This window comes from Thamnophis elegans, chromosome 10 (genome assembly GCF_009769535.1).
Source record: "Thamnophis elegans isolate rThaEle1 chromosome 10, rThaEle1.pri, whole genome shotgun sequence".
Lineage (NCBI taxonomy): Eukaryota > Metazoa > Chordata > Lepidosauria > Squamata > Colubridae > Thamnophis > Thamnophis elegans.
Window position 1 is genome coordinate 32,593,426 of NC_045550.1, and position 20,208 is coordinate 32,613,633.

General features: G+C 35.6%; 3 protein-coding genes across 8 annotated transcripts in view; all 3 read left to right on the forward strand.

The window, feature by feature from the left end:
- The first annotated feature begins 1,241 nt into the window (after positions 1 to 1,241).
- Positions 1,242 to 3,769, forward strand: SMCO1 (single-pass membrane protein with coiled-coil domains 1). The gene is made up of 3 exons (XM_032224948.1): positions 1,242 to 1,291; positions 2,288 to 2,425; positions 3,385 to 3,769. The coding sequence occupies exons 1-3, from the start codon at positions 1,242 to 1,244 to the stop codon at positions 3,767 to 3,769; spliced, it is 573 nt and encodes a 190-aa protein (XP_032080839.1).
- A 2,405-nt stretch (positions 3,770 to 6,174) lies between these two features.
- Positions 6,175 to 17,868, forward strand: RNF168 (ring finger protein 168). Of its 5 annotated transcripts, none has more exons than XM_032225758.1 (8): positions 6,175 to 6,273; positions 8,098 to 8,187; positions 9,347 to 9,717; positions 10,076 to 10,152; positions 10,386 to 10,562; positions 11,764 to 11,873; positions 15,529 to 15,616; positions 15,915 to 17,868. In XM_032225758.1, exons 3-8 carry the CDS (start codon positions 9,417 to 9,419, stop codon positions 16,947 to 16,949), a joined length of 1,788 nt encoding a protein of 595 aa, XP_032081649.1. In that variant the 5' UTR covers positions 6,175 to 6,273; positions 8,098 to 8,187; positions 9,347 to 9,416; the 3' UTR covers positions 16,950 to 17,868. The 5 variants fall into 5 exon arrangements, with proteins under 5 accessions (XP_032081649.1, XP_032081645.1, XP_032081646.1 ...); XM_032225754.1 differs by having other exon boundaries at positions 6,193 to 6,273; positions 9,371 to 9,717; XM_032225755.1 differs by having other exon boundaries at positions 6,195 to 6,561; positions 9,371 to 9,717.
- A 1,435-nt stretch (positions 17,869 to 19,303) lies between these two features.
- UBXN7 (UBX domain protein 7) overlaps positions 19,304 to 20,208 on the forward strand; it is a 32,446-nt gene continuing 31,541 nt past the window's right edge. For both annotated transcript variants that reach the window (XM_032225297.1, XM_032225298.1), the window contains exon 1: positions 19,304 to 19,402. In XM_032225297.1, the coding sequence (XP_032081188.1) occupies positions 19,330 to 19,402 (73 nt within the window). In that variant the 5' untranslated portion in view covers positions 19,304 to 19,329. The remainder of the gene's footprint in view (positions 19,403 to 20,208) is intronic.

Sequence of the window (20,208 nt, forward strand, 5' to 3'; positions counted from 1 at the left end):
AAAGTAATCTGTGCAAACTGAAAATAAGTGAACAAATAATTTAAAAAAGGAAAAATACATAATGAAAAAATCTTTGAAAATATATTCTAATGGAATCCTTAGTAAATTTTGTAATGCGGTAGGATTCCGTTTTTCTATTCCTGGGAATATAGTTTGGTTGTCTGATTCCTCTACCAACAAGTAAACATATTATTTGAAGCAGGCGACTAATGAAAACAGTCAATACAATACAATATTAGAAGTACAAGGTATAATACTAAATATCAAAGATGCCTCCATTTATAATTATTATTTTTGTATTGTGCTGTTTTTCCACCTGCAACTAAAGTATGTTTTACATGGATATAGAGTGACCTTTCAAGTGTTGCTGAGCTATATCTTTCAGAGTCTCTTACTATAAGCTTACGTTGGAAATTGAGTCCAGCAATGTTTGGATTGCTGGATTTTGTGCAGGCAGGTTGGACTTATACTATATGCATTGGATGAGACCTATGAAGCAAATGACCTAATTGGATGCTCTTTATCTAGTTTTAGGGCTTGTATGGAAAACTATCATTTTTAGGTGATATTTATGCAGAAATATTGAAAACTTAAAAAGGTACAAAAATGGTTAAGATCCAGATTCAGATTCATTAGATCTCAATACAATATTACAAAATAACCTAATGAGAAAATCATATGTTTAGCATCATTGACAACATATTGATTCCAAAAGACAAAATTTTGGTTGGAATAAGAACCCTGATCTCCAATTATTGCTGAGATCCCAGCCAGCATACCACTAAGTGAATTTTGCTGGGGTTTGCTATTCAGCAACTTCTGTGCTGCCAAAAGTTTCAAAGCACTAAAAATTTAAGAAATAAAGTTACTATATTATAGATTGATATGACTCTAAAATTAATGGTTGATTACAGCAATCCTATATGTGACATATTAGGAGTCAGTTCATAGAATTTGTTACGATTTCCTTTCATGGATTCATATGATATTTGTAGATTTAAGTTATGTTTACATGAAACTAAGAAGGAAAAATATACTGTAATTACCATGCTGTAGTTTAATAAACAATGTTCTTGTGAGTATACTATGTGTTAATATTCTATATTTGGATTTCCTAGCTATAAAAAGCTTGAAGAGAAAAGTGACCTTCAGTACCAGTTGGATTACTAGGTATATCATTGCTGTCAGTTACAAAACAGAAGTCAGAAGACAGTTGAAACATACGTTTCTTATTCCTGAAGATGGCCAAAGAGCCTTTATCTCTGTGTGTCCTGAACAAGACATTAAACAGGTCACAAGGAGGTGGGGGGCGGGGTGTTGACTTTTGTTGGGAATGTTTGTGTTGGGAAGGGTCTTGGATCTGCATATTTCATATTTAAATATCTCTTCTGAATATTTTTCCCTGATCTGTTCTGCTTCGTAAATCTCCATAATGTCTCAGATAAAAGAAGTATAATATTGTACTTGAAATTATTCTTTTTAAAAAAGTGGTGACTTACAAAGAATCAGGGACCAGGATGGATGATGGAAAATGCCTACTTTAAAATACAAATTGACACTTTCTATTATTATGCATTGTTTTATTTCTTCAGAAATACCAAAATAATTTAAAACATAATTAGCAGCATTTCACTTGTTTCATCTTTACTCTGGAGAAGTATTTTTAAAAATAGACAGCTGCTCAATAATTTAGCATTTCGGGACAGCAATGTTAAACGTGGAACATTATAAATAACAGAAATGATTGTGCATTTGTAATTGTATAATATGTACATTGTGGCAATTCCATAGAGTAGGATAGTTATTTCTATAATGAATACTGGAGAAAAAGAATTGATTTGCTTGTGATTTAGTTATAAACTATATGTTTATACATCTGGCCAATCAATCTGGATTAAATTTTATTCACTGTATTTTAAGAAAATAAATGTACCATGACATCATTTTACTACCTCAAGCTGAAAAGAAATCCCAAAGCGTTACTAAACATTTTTTAAAAATTCACTATTTGTATATTTAAATAAATAATTCCAAAAGAAACAATGTAGACTAGATTGTTGGTTTTACATGAGGAAAAGATTGCAAGTAAAATGCAGCATTATGACAACATCTTATATAGATCATATGGATATAAGCTTAAGAATCTAAGTTCCAAACTCATATAGCAGTTTATCAAGTATAAATCATCTATTATAGGAGAGCTCTTTAGTCAAACTTGAAAACTTTTACATTCTTTAGAATGGGAGAGTTTTAATTCTAATTTCCTTTGGCTTTTGAATCTTACCAGAACTGAGAATAAGCTACAAACTATACAGTCACAATATGTTGTATTAGATTCTGGCATTCAGAAACTATCAGATAAATTTGACTTTTGGAATACAGTTCTAGAGCAAGATGAGATGTGGACATCACTTCTAGAAGACAGGTAAGAAAAATGAAAATACAAGTTATTTATAAAAACTTTGGGAGTAATATAATAGTTGTCTGGTAATGGTATCACAAGTGTTCTTTTGGGTTACAAAAATGTAACAATACTTTGATAGGCTTAATAGACTATTAACAAATGAATAGATTATTATTTTAAGTACCTTTTCCCCAACTTTGTGCCCTTCCAGTGTGCTGGACTATAACTTCAAAGTCTCATGGATACTTCATCAACATCTGGGACTTGTCATACTGAGTGGAAATTCTCAGAGTAGTAATCTAAAACATTTATAATACATAAGGGTGTGAATACTGCTAGCTTTAAAACATCAAGGACTTTGTTTCCATTATGAAATGTTTATTTCAAACAGTTCAGTTATGGAGCATTAACTAAATCTTGAAAAGAAAATGGAATTATACATGCATATTCTAAATAAATATTGATTTAAATTTTATTGGGAATTGTATTGAATGAATAGAACTGTAGATCAGTGGTGCAATTCAGCAGGTTCTATCCAGTTCAGGTGAACCGGTAGCAGTGGCAGCAGAAGGCTCCGCCCACCCACCCGGACATGATCACATCCCATTTTTTACACTCTGCGCATGCGCGTAAGGTCCTGCGCATGCGCAGAGGTGGCATGTACAAGCAAAGCAAGCATAAGTGTGAGTGCGCTCACATTTGCAAACCAGTAGCGAAGGTAAGTTGATTTCACCCCAATGTAGATGAATGGTTGAATTCCACTTTGATTGAGCAAGCACTTATGAAATATAAATATTACATCTGTAGGCTGCAACCCTAAAGACACATTTGGAAATAATTTTCATCTAAATTAATGGTGCTTACTTTAAAATGGAGACAAATACAATTTTGCAAGATGGCTGCTTCTCAAATGGAAATAATTTGTGGGCCTGCTTGATATAAACGGTAAAGGTAAATTACTTTTTTAACATTTTTTGCAGGTTTAATTCTGTGGAGATAAACCTCTTCTATAGCTATATCTGTGAAACTATTCAGTACCTACATTCTCAAGTGGTAGAAAGCATTCCTGATCTTGCCAGAGTATTGCCTACACTATCATCTGTTCTGAGGAGGAAAGATAAAAACAAAAGAATTAAGTCAGCATGGGAATCGGCACTGGAGATATTGGGACTCCAGGAAGAAGATGTTAAAGTATTCTGTACATTTTTCATTACCTACAGCCAGGATGCAAACTACTTCCCTGATAAACTAAGGCAAGATTATACCCAAGACATCCAATCTGTTGTAAACAAAGTGGTGAATAATCAAGTCCTTCATCATAGCCTATTATGTGCTATTAATATAGTGGAAAATAAGAAAGTTTGAAGATATAGCTAAACTGCAAATATATTATGAAGCAATACTTTTCCTCAAGAAATACATGAAACATTCTCCTATAAGGGAAAATATTTAATTCAAATTGATTGAAAGATGCAAAACTTCTTAGTTTTATGTATTTGGGAGAAGCAATATTGGCCTGCTTTATAAAGCTGTAGAACAGATTGTGTAGATACCGTTTATGAAGTGTGAACACCAGAAAGTACAATGTAAGTGCTAGACTTTTCCTTTTTGTGTATAACATCTTTAAAAATCCTTCCATTAGTTATTTCTGCCGAAGGGCTGGACTGCAGTTATTATGTATTTCATTTTGTTGTTTCCCATGTTAAATATGTCTAATCCTTGAATAGCAGATGGAATTTATTTATTTATTTATTTATTTATTTATTGATACCTAAAACCTAGTTCTTTGAATCTAGGCTATTACTTATAATATATAACATGTAATATTTTGTGGCACAAATGTATGAGTTTCTATCTGATGTAGCTTGCTGCCAAATATTCAACATTACTGTACATACAACAGAAATATCACTGTCAAATGTCCGTACTTGGTACATAGATGACTGAGAAATTAGGTATGTGTCCCAAAGGTGATGGGAAACTATACAATTGGAAATAAAATCCAGAATTGCTCTGTGATCACTAAAGAGTTTCCAAAGAGAAAATCTCAAAAATCTCCCACTGAATTGACAGTGGATTCATACTTGAATGACAAAATAACTTTTGTACAAACAGAAGAGATAAATGATATCCAAAAGCAGCTTTATGAATGATATAAACAGGAAGAAGAAGATAAGTATCTGGCTTTGAAAATTCAGAAGGAAATGGACAGTGAACAGAAAACCCTAAATCGCAAAAAAAGCCTCCCCTGATGAGTATCATTTGCATTCTACAACATCTAAGGCAGTTGGAAAATCCTCAGCTGTTTATAGCCTATACATGCATTTTTTAAAATTGTTTTCCAATTTCTTGAAAACTTTGGTAAGCTATCTCAGCATTCAGAACGTTTAGAAAGGGCGATAGCAACAAAAAGATGCAGGCTGAAGTACTGATGTTTACTGTTGCAATCAATTGTGCCTTCCTTTAGAAATCTCCTTACCATTTGTTTTTTGTTCAGCTTTATAAAAATGGTAATTCTTGTTGTAGCTGGGCTTAATAAATCATTCAGAGAAATATATATATAATCTGAAGGATTCACCTAAAAGTGACAGTACAATAAATGAATAAAATAATTACTTTTCAAATATTACATTTAGTATTCTATCTTTTTTGGGTTTTCATCTTTTTGAATTTTCTCTATTGCTATTATTGCATTCTGGAGAAAAAATGGATTGTCATTAGGTGCTTGTGCTGATTTTCAAGCTAATATCCGGATATATTGCTCGAAATCATCTGGTTTTTGGTCAATTTGTCTGAATTTTTTCGGTCATCTTTTTAGAACTAAAACACTTGAAATACTTGCATACATCATGACTTGTGCCTGTGTATTTTTAATTCTTAGAATGAATATAGTTAGGGATAAAAGCCACAGTCTGAATTTATCTATATTGTTCTCAGCATGGAATCATTTTTACTCAGGAGGGACTGAAATACTTGAAGTTGCAATTGTTATCAAAAAGTTCTACCAATGATAATTTCAGGATGTTGAGATGGTCATTTTACAAGGCAAAAGTAGTTTCCACAGATTCTTATTGTATGGAAATACATAAGTAAAAATACAAGAATCTTAAACATTCTAGAAGATGCAACTGGTGGAGTATATATCAAGTATTTAATCTGAAGCAGTTAAGTGTGTTGGTTCTTCTTTCCCATAGATTGGAGGAATTAAATGCTCTCAAGCAGCTCATTCACTGGCCATAAACGTTTGCACAAACAGTAGGATAAATTCTTAATCCCTCCTGCTTTTGTAGCAGATCTTGGTCTAGTTGTTTCAAATACAGATCATTTTCCTGTGTTGCCCAGGATAGGTAGGCGGGACGATATTTCCTTTTTTAAAACTTCTATTTTCCACATTTAGTAGAATTCCATGTAGCTTCGCGTAAATTCTGTAATTTGCGCTCAGAGTTTTTCACCTCTCGCCATCAAACGGAATGACACAGGTGGGAAGATCCCGACGCTACACACTTGGATTTCTTCGGTTTACGTTTATTGCATTTGTAGCGACTGCCCCATAAGGTAAGGGGAAAATCCCTTTGATACAAGGGGAAGAACTATACAAATGTTTTGAGAGGAGGCTTGAGGACAAGCGCTAAAACGGAATTCCTCCGGCCACTAGAGGACGACACACCTTTTCCTTCTTTACGTCATTACGCTTGATATTGAAATTGAAAGCGCGCAAGAGAATTGTGGCGCGGTAACTGCGCGCCGGCGCAGTAGGACAGGTAGGTCCCGAGTGTTATTGATATGATAGAGGCGGCAAGATGGCGGCGCCCAGGACCTCTGCTGGCGCCTGAGTGTTGAGCTATTGAAGGGGTTAATCCTTATCACGGGTGAGACGCGCGAAAACACAGAATAAGCTCAAGAGGCTTGAGTCCGGTGCAGCTAAATGGGGGATGGGGCAAGTGGCGCGGGGTCCGAAAGGTTGTCTTCAAGGGAATTGGCGGGAGATAAAGGGGAAGAGGCTTCGATAGATTCGCGCGGAGATGAGGGAGAAGAAACCCAGGTGGCACCGAAAAAGAAATTAATGGAGAGAACCGAAAGAGAGAGAGAGAGAAAGAGCTTCGGCGCGGGAACTTGGAAGGAACTGTATGGAAATTGGCTTCGAACAAGCAAGTTGGGTAGTTTCTCGCTTGCTAAAAATAGATCATGTTTTACCTCAGTTTCACAGAGGCTTGCAGGAAACAAATTTAATTGAGTCTCTTTTGGGGTGGAGGGCTTCAAATCAAGGCATGGAATGTTAATGATTTAATATCTTATTAAGAAATGTTATTGAATTGCTGGTGGAGTACAAATCACAAATTTAATTAGGGAATTGCATTCTATATAAATTTCCTTTTTCCTATTAATTTATGTTTGACTGATAATTTTATGCATTCTTCCCCTTCCACAAATGCCAGTGTTGAAAGTAAACTTTCAATGTCATTGCAGTTTATTGTAGTTCATCTGTAGTTTGTATAATAACATTTCAATATTCCATTTGGCCAGCATTTGTATTTCTTTCTGGAATTGATATCTTGTCTACATTTTTTGTGCACAAAATTTCTCCTCTCGTTTACTCTATTAAACAATATGCAACTGCATAGTACCTGCATATATGGTTAGATACAAATGGCTCTTACATCCATTCCAAAGGTAAAGGATAATAGTTTTCCCTTTCAGTTGTGTCTGACTCTAGGTACCAGTGCTCATCTCAGTTTCATAGCAGGGGGAGCCAAAGTCTGAATAGAAATAGCACTTACACTTATATATCACCCATAGAGCTTTACAGCACACTCTGAATGGTTTACAACACTGGCATCCTGAGTTCTAATTTTATTGATCTTGGAAGGATGAAAAGCTAAGTCAATCTTGAGCCACAGTCAGGATCAAACTCCAGACTGTGGGCAGAGTTAGCTTGCCATACTCCATTCCAATCATTGCGCCACCGCTGCTCCATAGGCATAAGTCCAGCATGACTATGTCCTGATGAATGCTGTTACCTTCCCACCAAAGTGGTACCTATTCATCACATGCTCTCAAACTACTAGGTTGGCAGGAGCTGGGGCAAGTAATGGCAGTTTCCCCTGTTGTATGGTGCTCGGGTCTCCTACCCAGGCTATCAACTTTCCAGCTGACAAGCTCAATGTCTTTAATTGCTGAACCATCACGCCTCCCACCCACCCCAATATATCTAGTCTGGAAGCATTGAAAAATTGTTTTAGTTGGAAACTGCAGAAACAAAACTGATACCACTGGAATTCCTAACAATTGCCTGCTGCTCATTAACAAAGAGGCATTTGGAATTACTACTGGTTTATGTGCTTTCTGGTGCATGAATTTTATTTAAGAACTAATTTCAACATTTTGCAAGTAATTGTAGGCAGGTTGATTCTTCCCTTAGCTTTTTAGATGTTCTTCAGTTTTATTAAAATGAAAATGTGCAAACATGTCAGGAATTTTGTCTTCTTTGTGACAAAATGGTACAGTCCAGGCATTTGAGAACTTTTTCCTTTTGTGAGCAATATATGGAAAGAGCAATTTCCATATATTCTTTTCTTGTTCCTGGTAATAGTTTGAACACCATTGCATGATTTCAGTATAAATATGAAAATCAGATATTTCTCTTGCCCAAATAATGACATTTTCGAGCTATTATGTGCTTTTTGTCTTTGTAGAGATGCTTTTTGTCTTTGTAGAGATGAAGTGAGGGCACCTATTCCTCAAAAACAAGAAAATTCTGGTAGAATCCAAACCCTTATTTGGTGGTAAGTTTTGCTTTTATGCTTGCATTTCCATTCACTTTGCCACCCATTCATCCTTTGTGGCAATCTATAGAGCTTTCCACCTGTGCTTAACAAAACTCCTGCTAGTATGTTGCAACAGTTATTGCAAAATGTTGTAGACAGTACACTTTTAAGTACTTGAAATTCAGATCAACTTAGGCTGATCCTTCCACCTGATCTGGCTTCTTATTTAATTTGAAGTTCAATTAAAAACTATACAATAAATGTTGAATCCAGGATTTTTTTTTAAAAAAAATTCTCCCATATTGAGCTTGTCAGTAGTGGTGGTTGCAATCCTTGCTTAATTAGTTCCACTAATGAGAGGTACAAGTGCACAATTTGTTCCTGTGAAATGAGCCTTCATTGGGGATGGGCCAGATGGAGAGCTTTCCCAGTTTTTTGCTCTGAGAAGAAAGAAGGAAGCAGGACGCACTAAGACTAGTGATCGTTTCCTCTCATTCCCTCAGTTCCATGATGAGGCTTTTAATCTAAATGTTCTGCATGCCACCATGCTTATCTGCCCTTGTACCTCTAAAGGAAGCATTGAACCAGGAAATCAAATGTATACAACATGAACTTCAAGATAAGAGACAAACAGAATTTATGAAAATTATGGTCATGAATCACAATTTTTGTCTAAAAATTTAGCTCCACCCACATAAGTTCATTTTCTGAAAATAATATTTTCAGTTAGCATCACATGACTTTAGTTCAATTTAGAATACAGTATTGTCCACACTGGCAAAACTGCTTTTAAAAAGACTATATGGAAATAATTGGGTAACATTCTTTTTCTTAAAACAAAAGTAGTTGATACAATTGAATTTTTATGTTACATAATTGTGAAACAATATCTTATAACTTCTGTAGTTTTAAGTATCTATTTAGAAATACTGCAGGAGAATAGGAAGTATGTTTGCATTTGGAAACAATGTATTTGCCTACTTTAGTACTGCCTAATGTAATATGTGAGGACATCCTTGCTCATAATTCATACATTTATTTTTATGCTTTTACCATAGAATAGTATTGTACTATACTTTTAGTGATAAAGTTTAGGTATCAGGCAATATTCATAAATTGTGTGAAAAATGATCTAACAGACACAATTTAATGCAGTCTTTTTATCGATCTCAAACAGATAATGTACTACATATTTTTGTAGATGCTGATGATGTATTAAGAGAATCATTTTCCTTCCTGGACTGAACATGCCAAAAGAATCAGAGACCCCACTCACCTTGTCTGACTGCCATTGTAATATTTGCATGGATATTTTTGTGGAACCAGTCACACTACCATGCAACCATACTCTTTGTAATGCCTGTTTTCAACTTACTGTGGAAAAAGCAAGTTTGTATTGCCCTTTTTGCCGTCGGCGTGTCTCATCTTGGGCACGATATAACTCTCGCAATAACACTCTTATTAACGTGGAGTTATGGGAAAAAATTAAAAAACATTTTCCAGACGAGTGCCAACGCAGAATTAATGGACAGGACCTAGAAAATGATTGTAAGTAAAGCATTGCACTAGCTTGATTCACATATACGCCTGCCTTTGGTGTTCAGAAGTTTATTGTAAAATCTTAAAGAAAAGAAAGCAAGGAAATTTGATATTTAATAATTCATTTGGTGGTCTCTTTTAACTAAGAATATATCTAACTGATAAGAGAGTGATACATTTCTAAGGTCACAAATTACTCTTCTTTCTGAAGTAAGGGCAAATAGATTAGTGTAATATAGATTATTAGATTTGTTGAATTATTTGTTAAACTAAAATTATTCAGTCATACAAATATAAGTCACCATTGTCCTTAATTGGATCATAATAATCACATTTTGTCTCATCTGTGCTTTATTTTCTGGATTAGTGCACCTGCCTCAACCAATACACTGTTTAAGTAAGCCTGGAGAATTAAAGAAAGAATATGAAGCTGAGATCACTAAGGTAAAGCAGAAAGTTGAATGGTGCTTTTGCATAATAGCCAGTTTTGCAAGGGATCATAAAATCCTGAGTAAGACCAGGATTGAGATTTTTTGTGGGCACTAAATGCCTATGCATTAAGCCAAGCCAAAATATAAAACGTGTTCCTTAAGAAGTAGTTAAATTTTAAAAAAATGAAAATTCTCAATCCATAAAATAAAAAAAACATTAAAAATAATGATAAATTTTGGGGTTAGGTGGAAGCAGAACGCCGGGCTCTTGAGCAAGAAGAGAGCAAAGCAAGTGAAGAATATATTGAAAGACTACTAGCAGAAGAGGAAGAAGAGCAAAGGTTAACAGAAGAAAGGAAAAAAAAGATAGCAGACCAGTTGCTATTAGATGAAATGTTGGCACGAGAACTGAGTTTAAATTTGGTAAGTTTAACCAAAATGACAGCTAAATAAGCTTAGTTAAATCTTCATATTTTCTTAAATAGCATTTTGAATATTAGCATTGAAAGAGAGCGTAATGTACTTAATTGGAAGCTTTTTCACTTCTATAATCAAGATAAATGTAAAAAATGCTATCAGATTGTTAAAAGATGTACTTTGCTACATCTGTAGCAGATTTATTTATTGATTAGATTTCTATCCTGCCTTTCATTTAGGACATAAAAAGTCCTGCCACCCATTTTTCCCCACAGCAACAATTTTGGAACTTGGAAAGAGTGAGTGGTTCAGATTTACCCACTGAGGATCTGTACTGAAGGTTGATTAGAGCCTAGTCTTCCGGGTGTTAATCCAATATTTGACCATTGCAGCTCACTGAGAACAGGGTTTATCAAAAATTAGGCCCCATAGACAATTTATTATATAAAATTACACTGGACATTTGAATTGCTTGTAATTTCCTTCTAAACATTTCCTTACTTGTTTGACACATTTTTCTCTGATGTTTCAAATTCTAATATGAAGGTCTCCTTTAGATCATGTCTTGACCTATGGAGTCTGACTTTTGGTACACTGAGTGTGTGTATGTGTGTGTGTGTAAAAATTTAATTAACTTCTTAAATAACTAGCATGTAATCCTAGCTGATCTAGGTTGGATATATTAAATTAATTAAATTAATTTATTAGAAGTTGAGAATTCCCCATTCCAAAAGTAATTATAATATAAAAGAAAAATATGAACACTCAGACAAAGGCATATAAATAGTCTGCTTTATAACATATATTGTGCTTCCTTAAACTTGGATTAAGTTATATAAAAGTCAATATAATTTCCAATAGACAATCTATCACATAAATACTGTGATAGTATTCTGGTATAGTAGACAGGAAAGCACTGTTGATACAATAATTTTTTGTGTGTTGAGCATGAATGCATATGTATCGATTTCTAAAAATGTAGGATGAATTGTGCATAGCATCAGTGATAAAGCAGCTTAATATGGTATTAAAATCAGCTGGTGACTTTTGGCAAGTCCCATTCTCAGCCCACCCAACTTCACAAGCTTGATGTGGGAAAAATTGATAGAAGTATCAGGTATGTTCATTGCCTTGAATTATATACTAAAAGAGCAGGAAAATAATAATAAATAGGCATGCTTTTCATCTTTTTTTTTTGGCACTGAAGAACAGATCTGCTGAAGAGTCTGTTAAAAGCAGTCCGATACCTGGCCCATCTCCTTCTGATTGCTGCAAAACTTCAAAAACCAAATCAAGCAATTATGGAGACATTAAGAAGTAAGTAAAATCCTGACAAGGGAAGACATGATACAGTGTTCCAATATCTCAGGGGTTGCCACAAAGAAGAGGGAGTCAAACTAGTCTCCAAGGCACTTGGGGGCAGAACAAGAAGCAATGGGTGGAAACTAATCAAGGAGAGAAGCAACTTATAACCAAGGAGAAATTTCCTGACAGTTAGAACAATTAATCAGTGGAACAGCTTGCCTCCAGAAGTTTTGAATGCCCCAACACTGCAATTCTTTAAGAAGATGCTGGATAGCCATCTGTCTGGAATGGTATAGGGTTTCCTGCCTAGGCAGGGGGTTGGACTAGAAGACCTCCAAGGTCCCTTCCAACTCTGCTATTGTATTATGAAAAGTTAGATTAGTAGAATATATGCAGATTTGTATAGTATAAATAGGAAATAAATTCGTCATAATAAGAGTTTATAGATATTTCATTTTGACAACTGATATTTCATTTTTTTAAAAACATTTTGAAAAAAAAATCAGAAAGATGCATTAATTTTTGGCAGGCAGCAAATTCTCTCATTTCAATACATACTTTAAACATATTCTGAAAAACCTTGGATTATGAGGTGATATAGTATAAAATACCTCTTGGATATCCCAAAGGTGCTTTTTGGAAAGCATCTTTTCAAAAAGCATCTTTGGGACAACCATGATATGGATGACTGAGAATTTCCATAGACGTTCTGGATAACCATATAATTAAGTTATAATAAAACTTCATTTGGGAAAATAGAACCTAATTTACTAGACAAATCATGTTCATAAAACAAAGAACTATTCGATTATCATAGTTTACATTATTAGCTATAGTTCAAGTTTAGATATAACATTACACTGTGATTACAGAAACCAGAGCTGCTTGTTTTATTGCAGCTCTGCTTGAAGAGAATGGAAAAGAGTTTCTGATAAGCTTATTTGTGTAACATTAAATCATAATTTAGGACTGCAGTCATTGTTGAGTCAATTTTAACTCTTAGCAACAAATTTAATTTTAACTCTTGAGATTTGCCAACACAATCTTTCTAGGCATAATAGAGAGTGACTGGCCCAAAGTTACCCATGTGGATTCTGAATCTGATAGGATTAATACCCCCCCTTCTAGTTCTATGCCTTAATCACTAGATCAAATTGTCTTTCACTATTGAATTAGCCATTTTATTGATATTAGTTGTTAGCTATACAGTGATGCTAACATTTTGAGTTTGGCAGCCATATATATATCTAGAAATAAATAAACGGCATAAAGTCTAAACACTGAAGTGTAGCATTGTTCATATGCTAGTGAAATTTATTTCTTCAAGACTTGTACTTAGGCATCATTATCTGCTAATAAGAAAGGCGTCAAGCATTTCCTCTTTACTTAGGGAGCTCTATTTGAATTGGATAATTGATTTCAGATGTTTTTATCAGTGTTCCTTTTTTCCCTTAACTGCCGTAGGAGAAAAACAAGATATAAATTAAATGAATAATAATTAGAAAGTTGAGCTTTTATACCCTGTGAAACAATATTGTGCTAGAACCTGTTTATAACATTGCAACTATATGCTTTACTGGGTAAGGGCTGAGTTAGTTCTACTGACCAATGAGAAGCAAAATGTTTAGCATAACTTTAGGATCACAAGTTCTCATTTACTTAAGAGATGTACCCTGCTCAAATCCACAATATGCTTTCTAGGGCTTTAAACATCAGCACAGTAAACTCACTTTGGAAACATCTTTATTCCTTTTGTCATATTTGTTCAATTTCTATCCTATCATTTCATCCAAGTGTGATCCTTAGACAGCTAACAATAAAAAACGATGTTTGAACAATTATAGAAATAAAATACTAAAAATAAGTCTAAATTGTATCTGGATAACTTTTTGAGAGCAGAACAGAAACAAATCATAGTTCCAAATTACATATACAGTAGAGTCCCAGGATTATATTATATCCACTTTTCTGAGAAATGAAGTAATACCTACTCTAAGTTATATTCAAAGGTAAATATAATATACAGGTGAAACTCAAAAAATTAGAATATTGTACAAAAGTTCATTTATTTCAGTAATGCAACTTAAAAGGTGAAACTAATATATGAGATAGACTCATTACATGCAAAGCAAGATAGTGCAAGCTGTGATTTGTCATAATTGTGATTGTTATGGCATACAGCTCATGAAAACCCCAAATCCACAATCTCAGAAAATTAGAATATTGTGAAAAGGTGCAATATTCTAGTCTCAAAGTGTCCCACTCTAATCAGCTAATTAAGCCATAACACCTGCAAAGAGTTCCTGAGCCTTTAAATGGTCTCTTAGGAATTCAGTAGGAATCACAATCATGGGAAAGACTGCTGACCTGACAGTTGTGCAGAAAACCATCACTGACACCCTCCATATGGAGGGAAAGCCTCAAACGGTAATTGCAAAAGAAGTTGGATGTTCCCAAAGTGCTGTATCAAAGCACATTAATAGAAAGTTATGTGGAAGGGAAAAGTGTGGAAGAAAAAGGTGCACAATCAGCAGGGATGACCACAGCCTGGAGAGGATTGTCAGGAAAAGGCTATTCAAAAGTGTTGGGGAATTTCACAAGGAGTGGACTGAGGCTGGAGTCAGTGCATCAAGAGCCATCAAACAGATGGATCCTGGACATGGGCTTCAAATGTCGTATTCCTCTTGTCAAGCTGCTCCTGAGCAACAAAAAACATCAGAAGTGTCTTACCTGGGCTAAAGAAAAACAGACCTGGTCTGTTGCTCAGTGGTCCAAAGTCCTCTTTTCTGATGAGAACAACTTTTGTATCTCATTTGGAAACCAAGGACCCAGAGTATGGAGGAAGAATGGAGAGGCACACGCTGCAAGACGCTTGAAGTCCAGTGTGAAGTTTCCACTGTGTTGATTTGGGGAGCCATGTCATTTGCTGGTGTTGGTCCACTGTGCTTCATTAAGTCCAGGGTCAACACAGCCATCTACCAGGAGATTTTAGAAAACTTCATGCTTCCTTCTGTAGACAAGCTTTATGGGGATGCTGACTTCATTTTCCAGCAGGACTTGGAACCTGCCCACACTGCCAAAAGCACCAAAACCTGGTTCAATGACCGTGAGATTATTGTGCTTGATTGGCCAGCAAACTCGCCTGACCTGAACCCCATAGAGAATCTATGGGGCATTGCCAAGAGAAAGATGAGAGACATGAGACCGAACAATGCAGAAGAGCTTAAGGCCGCTATTGAAGCATCCTGGTCTTCCATAACACCTCAGCAGTGCCACAGATTGATAGTTTCCATGCCACGCCGCATTGAGGCAGTAATTGCTGCAAAAGGGGCTCAAACCAAGTACTGAGTACATATGCATGCTTATACTTTTCAGAGGTCCGATATTGTTCTATGTACAATCCTTATTTTATTGATTGCATGTAATATTCTAATTTTCTGAGATTGTGGATTTGGGGTTTTCATGAGCTGTAAGCCATAATCATCACAATTATGACAAATCACGGCTTGAACTATCTTGCTTTGCATGTAATGAGTCTTATCTCATATATTAGTTTCACCTTTTAAGTTACATTACTGAAATAAATGAACTTTTGCACAATATTCTAATTTTTTGAGTTTCACCCGTATATATAAAAGCTTTCTTTTTCTTTTGTGTTATTTTTAAGGTATTTATCTCCAAAGTCTGGTGGTTTCTTTCCTCCAAAGATGCTATTTGGAGAATTAAAAGAAGAAAACATTGACACTCTTTCTGAGGTAGGTATATGTATTAGCGTTTTTATTTAATACTATATAATTATAGATATTACATATTCTGTATAATATAGAATATATTTCTATGTAATACTATATAGATATTATATAACTTCTATATACTATATCTATATAAAATTACAGTAAACTTCTGAATCTCTGAGACTTTTACTTGAAAGTCAAGTACCATCAAATGTTTAATGTTCCAATGTTTCATGATCCATAGTTATAAAAAACAATCCAATTTTTTCCTATACAAAAAGTGCATGATGGATATTTTGATCTTTGTTTTTTTTTCCAGGAAAGCATTACAGCTAAAACTCCCTTTACCTTGAAAGATGAAGAAATAAAAGATGATATAACAATACTATCTTCAGCGACAACCGGAGAAGGAAAAATGACTAAAGATTTCCCTTTAGAATCAACGGGTTCTTGTTTAAATATATGTACTACATCTGAGTTCAACTGTCATGGCCCTGAATTGTCATCTTTTTCAAGGACTCAGTTAAATGAAACAATAGAAGAACATGTTACTAATAGAGAGGACTATGAAACTGATTTTTTCTCAATGAGCAGTGGTTCCAGTAACATTGACTTTGGAAATAAAAAATTTACAGAAAGTACATGCTTGCTAAAACTTCACAAAAATGACAGCACTGAAGAAATCCTTATTTCTTTGAAATCTAGTAGTCAGTTGGACGGCAAAGATATAACTTGTGAAAAAACAAAGGTAATGGGAAACTATCCAATTGAAAATAAAAACCAGAGTTGTTCATTGATCACTAAAGGGATTCCAAAGAGAAAATCTCAAGAATCCCCCACTGAATGGACAGTAGATTCATATTTGAATGACAAAAGAAGAAAAACTTTTGTACAAACACAAGAGACAGAGATGAATGATATACAAAAGCAGATACATTTGGAGGAGGAGCTTTACAAACGATATAAACAAGAAGAAGAAGATAGATGTCTGGCTTTGAAAATTCAGAAGGAAATGGACAGAGAACAGAAAACACTAAATCGCACAAAAGGCTCCCCTGATGAGTATCATTTGCGCCCTACAACATCTACGGCAGTTGGAAAATCCCCAGCGGCTGGGAAACATTGCCAACTCTTAAAGGCTTCACCCAGCCAGACAGAAAGAAATCAACCCAAAACACACAGACGTTCCCACAGTGAGAATGAGAGGGCCTCTAGCAAACACCAGACAAAACCATCTGTAAAAAATGGGAATGTTCTGAATTGTGTCCTCAACTCTGATTTAAAGAATGTAGAGTTGTTGCCAATTAAACAAAGGACAATTATCCAGATGTTTAAGAAATCTGCAACAAATTGACACATTCATCAAAACTATTGTAGATTAATAGAAAATTTTGAAAAAGATATTCTGAAAAACTGGCAAATATTTATTTCTTCTGATATTAGCTTTTCCCAGAATTAATGTGTTACTTGTTTCAGAAACAGTAGCATTTATTCTGTGCCTTTTTCTTCAAATTCTTGTTTCTGTTCTTTAATGCATAGATGGTATCAACTACTCTCAGTTTCAAGTTGAACTGAATGATAATACATGCTGAGTTGTCATAAACATGCCACTGTTGTCTGTGAACCTACAAGGCGGTGGTAAATGTCATCTTTAAGACAGACATAGCCTAAGATACAGTCTCATTTTTCTCTTTGCTGGAATTGCATTTTTGCTTTATTAATAATGTGGTTTACAGGTTTCACTAGAAAACCAATCAATTTTCAGTTGATATTTTTACAAAATATCTTAGTAGAAGCACCAAAAGAGAGTCAATAGGAAAATCACACTTATTTTCATTTGTAAGTAATTTCTAATATATAGATTATATATGTCATTAATTATCTCCTAAGCATAGTTCTAATAAATACATCCAACAGAATTCCCACTCTGATAAGGGAGGAAGGTTAATTTAGCATCTGATTATAGTCTATATGTTTTTTTTTAAGAATTGTTTTGCACATTCTTGAAAACTTTGGTAAGCAATCTCAGCGTTCAGAATGTTTAGAAAGGGTGATAGCAGCAAAAAATGCAGGCTGAAGTACTGATGTTTACTGTTGCAATCAATTGTGTTTCCTTTAGAACTCTCCATACCATTTGTTTTTTGTTCAGCTTTATAAAAATGGTAATTCTTCTTGTAGCTGGGTTCAATAAATCTTCAGACAAAGATATATATTCTGAAGGATTTACCTAAAAGTGACTACAATAAATGAATAAAATAATTATTTTTCAAGCATTACATTTAGTATTATTCTTATTTGGGTTTTCATTTTTTTAATTGTTCTCTATTGCCATTATTGCATTCTGGAGAAAAAGTTTGTGTTGATTATCAAGCTATTATTTATATTTCAAAACCCTCTCGTGTTTGGTCAATTTGTTTGAAATCTCTTGGTCATCTTTTTAAAACTAAAATCATATTTGAAACACTTGCATACATCATGGCATGTCCTGTGGGTATTTTTAATTCTTAAAATGAATATAATTATGAATAAAAGCCATAGTCTGAATTTATAAGGTTCTCATTAAATCAGCATTAAATCACATTTTTACTCAGAAGGGTCTGATATTTTTGAAAAGTTTAAAGTCACAATTGTTATAAAAAATGATACCAATGATAATTTCAGGCTATTGAGATGACCATTTTACAAGGCAAAAGTAGCTTCCAGAGATTCTATGGAAATACAGAAGTCAAAATACAAGAATCTTAAAACAGTCCAGACCAGGGGTGTCAATTTCATTTAGGGCCACATCACGGTTGTGTTTGCCCTGGGGGGGGAGAGCGTGGCCAAGGTGGGCATGGCCAGCTCGATGTCACTCATGTTGGCACCAGTGGTGGCTTGAGTGCTCTGCCAGTGAAAATGGGCTCCCAAGCTCCATTTTCACTTGCAGAGGAGTTGCAGGAGACTGTGGCAGCCAAAAACGAGCTGGGGAGCCCGACAGCCCTGAGGGGCTAGATCCAAGTATCCCAAGGATTGGATCCAGCCCCCAGGCCTTGAGTTTGACACCCTTAGTCTAGACGATGTAATTGATGGAGTATATGTCAAATATTTAATCTGAAGTTAAGTGCTTTGGTTCTCCCATAGATAGGAGGTGTTAAATGCTCTCCATCAGCTAATTCACTTTTACACTGTAAGATATATTCTTAATTCCTCCTGTTTTTGTAGTAGTTGTTGGTCCAGTTGTTTCAAATAGTTATTGATAAACCTGATATTCTCCCTTTTCCTAATGGCAAACTACACGTTAGAATTCTAGGTAGGTAGCTTCACTTGAATAAGTTATCCTATTTGCACTCCAGTTAAACTCTCGCCATCAAACGGAATGACGCAGTTGGGAAGACCCCGACGCTACACACTTGGGTTTCTTCGGTTTAGGTTTATTGCATTTGTAGCGACTGACCCATAAGGCAAGGGAGAAATCCCTTTGGGACAAGGAGAACAACATTGCAAAATTTTGAGAGCAGGCTTGAGACAATTGTCAAGCACTAGAAAGGAATTCCTCCGGCCACTAGAGGACAGCATTTGAAGTCTCCGATACCATTTCGAGAAGGACGACACGCCTTTTCCTTTTTTGCGTCATGCTCTTCATTACGTTTGATATTGAAATTGAAAGCGCGCAAGGGAATTGGGGCGCGGTAAATCTGCGCCTGCGCACTAGGACCGGCAGGTGGCGAGTGTTGTTCGGTGATAGAGGCGGCAAGATGGCGGCGCCCGGGGGCTCTGCTGCCGCCTCAGTGATGAAAGGGTTAATTCAGCAATTCACCGCCATCACGGGTGAGGCGCGCGAAAGCACGGAATAGGCTTAAGTGGTTTGAGTCCGGTGCAGCTAAATGGGGGAAGGGGCAGGTGGCGTGGGGTCCGAAAGGTTGCCTTCAAGGGAGTTGGCGGGAGATAAAGGAGAGGGGGATCCGGTAGGCCGGCGCGGGGATGAGGGAGAAGAAGCCCAGTGGCATCGAAAAAGAAGCGCAATGGAGCGAACCGAGAGAGAGAGCTTCGAGGAGAGAACGCTTGGGAGGAATTCTACGGAGATTCTTTTGTGGAGGAGGCGACTGGGAAACAAAACCAGCGCTCTCCTTCCCTTCGGGGACCGCAGTGTGACATTTTCCAGGAAGAGCCAGGCTTATGGTTTGCTGGCTGCATTTATGGTAGACGAGGAAACAGATGCTTGTTCCGTCCCTCGAAATATCAGCCTATTTCATTCTCAAACTGCGCGAGACGAAAAAAGATCGTCGTCCGCCTTTCCTTGGTGTCTGTAATGTCAGTGTAAAGTCGGAAAAAATAGGGATCAGTGGAGGTAATAAATAAGCCGAGCCAAATTCCATTTTAAAAGGCCGGTGGGAACGTTCTGGCCTTGGGCGTTAGTATTGTAAAAGTAAAATATTCCCGAGATATTTAACCTCCGTTCTGACTATATGAAGGTCCCAAAGTATGAATATTATTAGAAAACAGTCTTAAGCGATGAAGAAGGATCAATAATATCTAATGTTCTGTTTCGAACAGCAACTGATCCATGCCAAATGTCTAATCCATTCTAGAATTAAAAGCAGAATATGACTGACTGTCCTTTCTTGTTTGCTCTT

Coding starts and splice junctions, on each gene's coding strand:
- RNF168 (XM_032225758.1), top strand. CDS start 9,417: ATGCCAAAAGAATCAGAGACCCCACTCACCTTGTCTGACTGCCATTGT. Junction 11,874..15,528: donor AATTATGGAGACATTAAGAA/GTAAGTAAAATC, acceptor GTTATTTTTAAG/GTATTTATCTCCAAAGTCTG. Junction 15,617..15,914: donor ACATTGACACTCTTTCTGAG/GTAGGTATATGT, acceptor TTTTTTTTCCAG/GAAAGCATTACAGCTAAAAC.
- SMCO1 (XM_032224948.1), top strand. CDS start 1,242: ATGGCCAAAGAGCCTTTATCTCTGTGTGTCCTGAACAAGACATTAAAC. Junction 1,292..2,287: donor CTGAACAAGACATTAAACAG/GTCACAAGGAGG, acceptor GAATCTTACCAG/AACTGAGAATAAGCTACAAA. Junction 2,426..3,384: donor ACATCACTTCTAGAAGACAG/GTAAGAAAAATG, acceptor CATTTTTTGCAG/GTTTAATTCTGTGGAGATAA.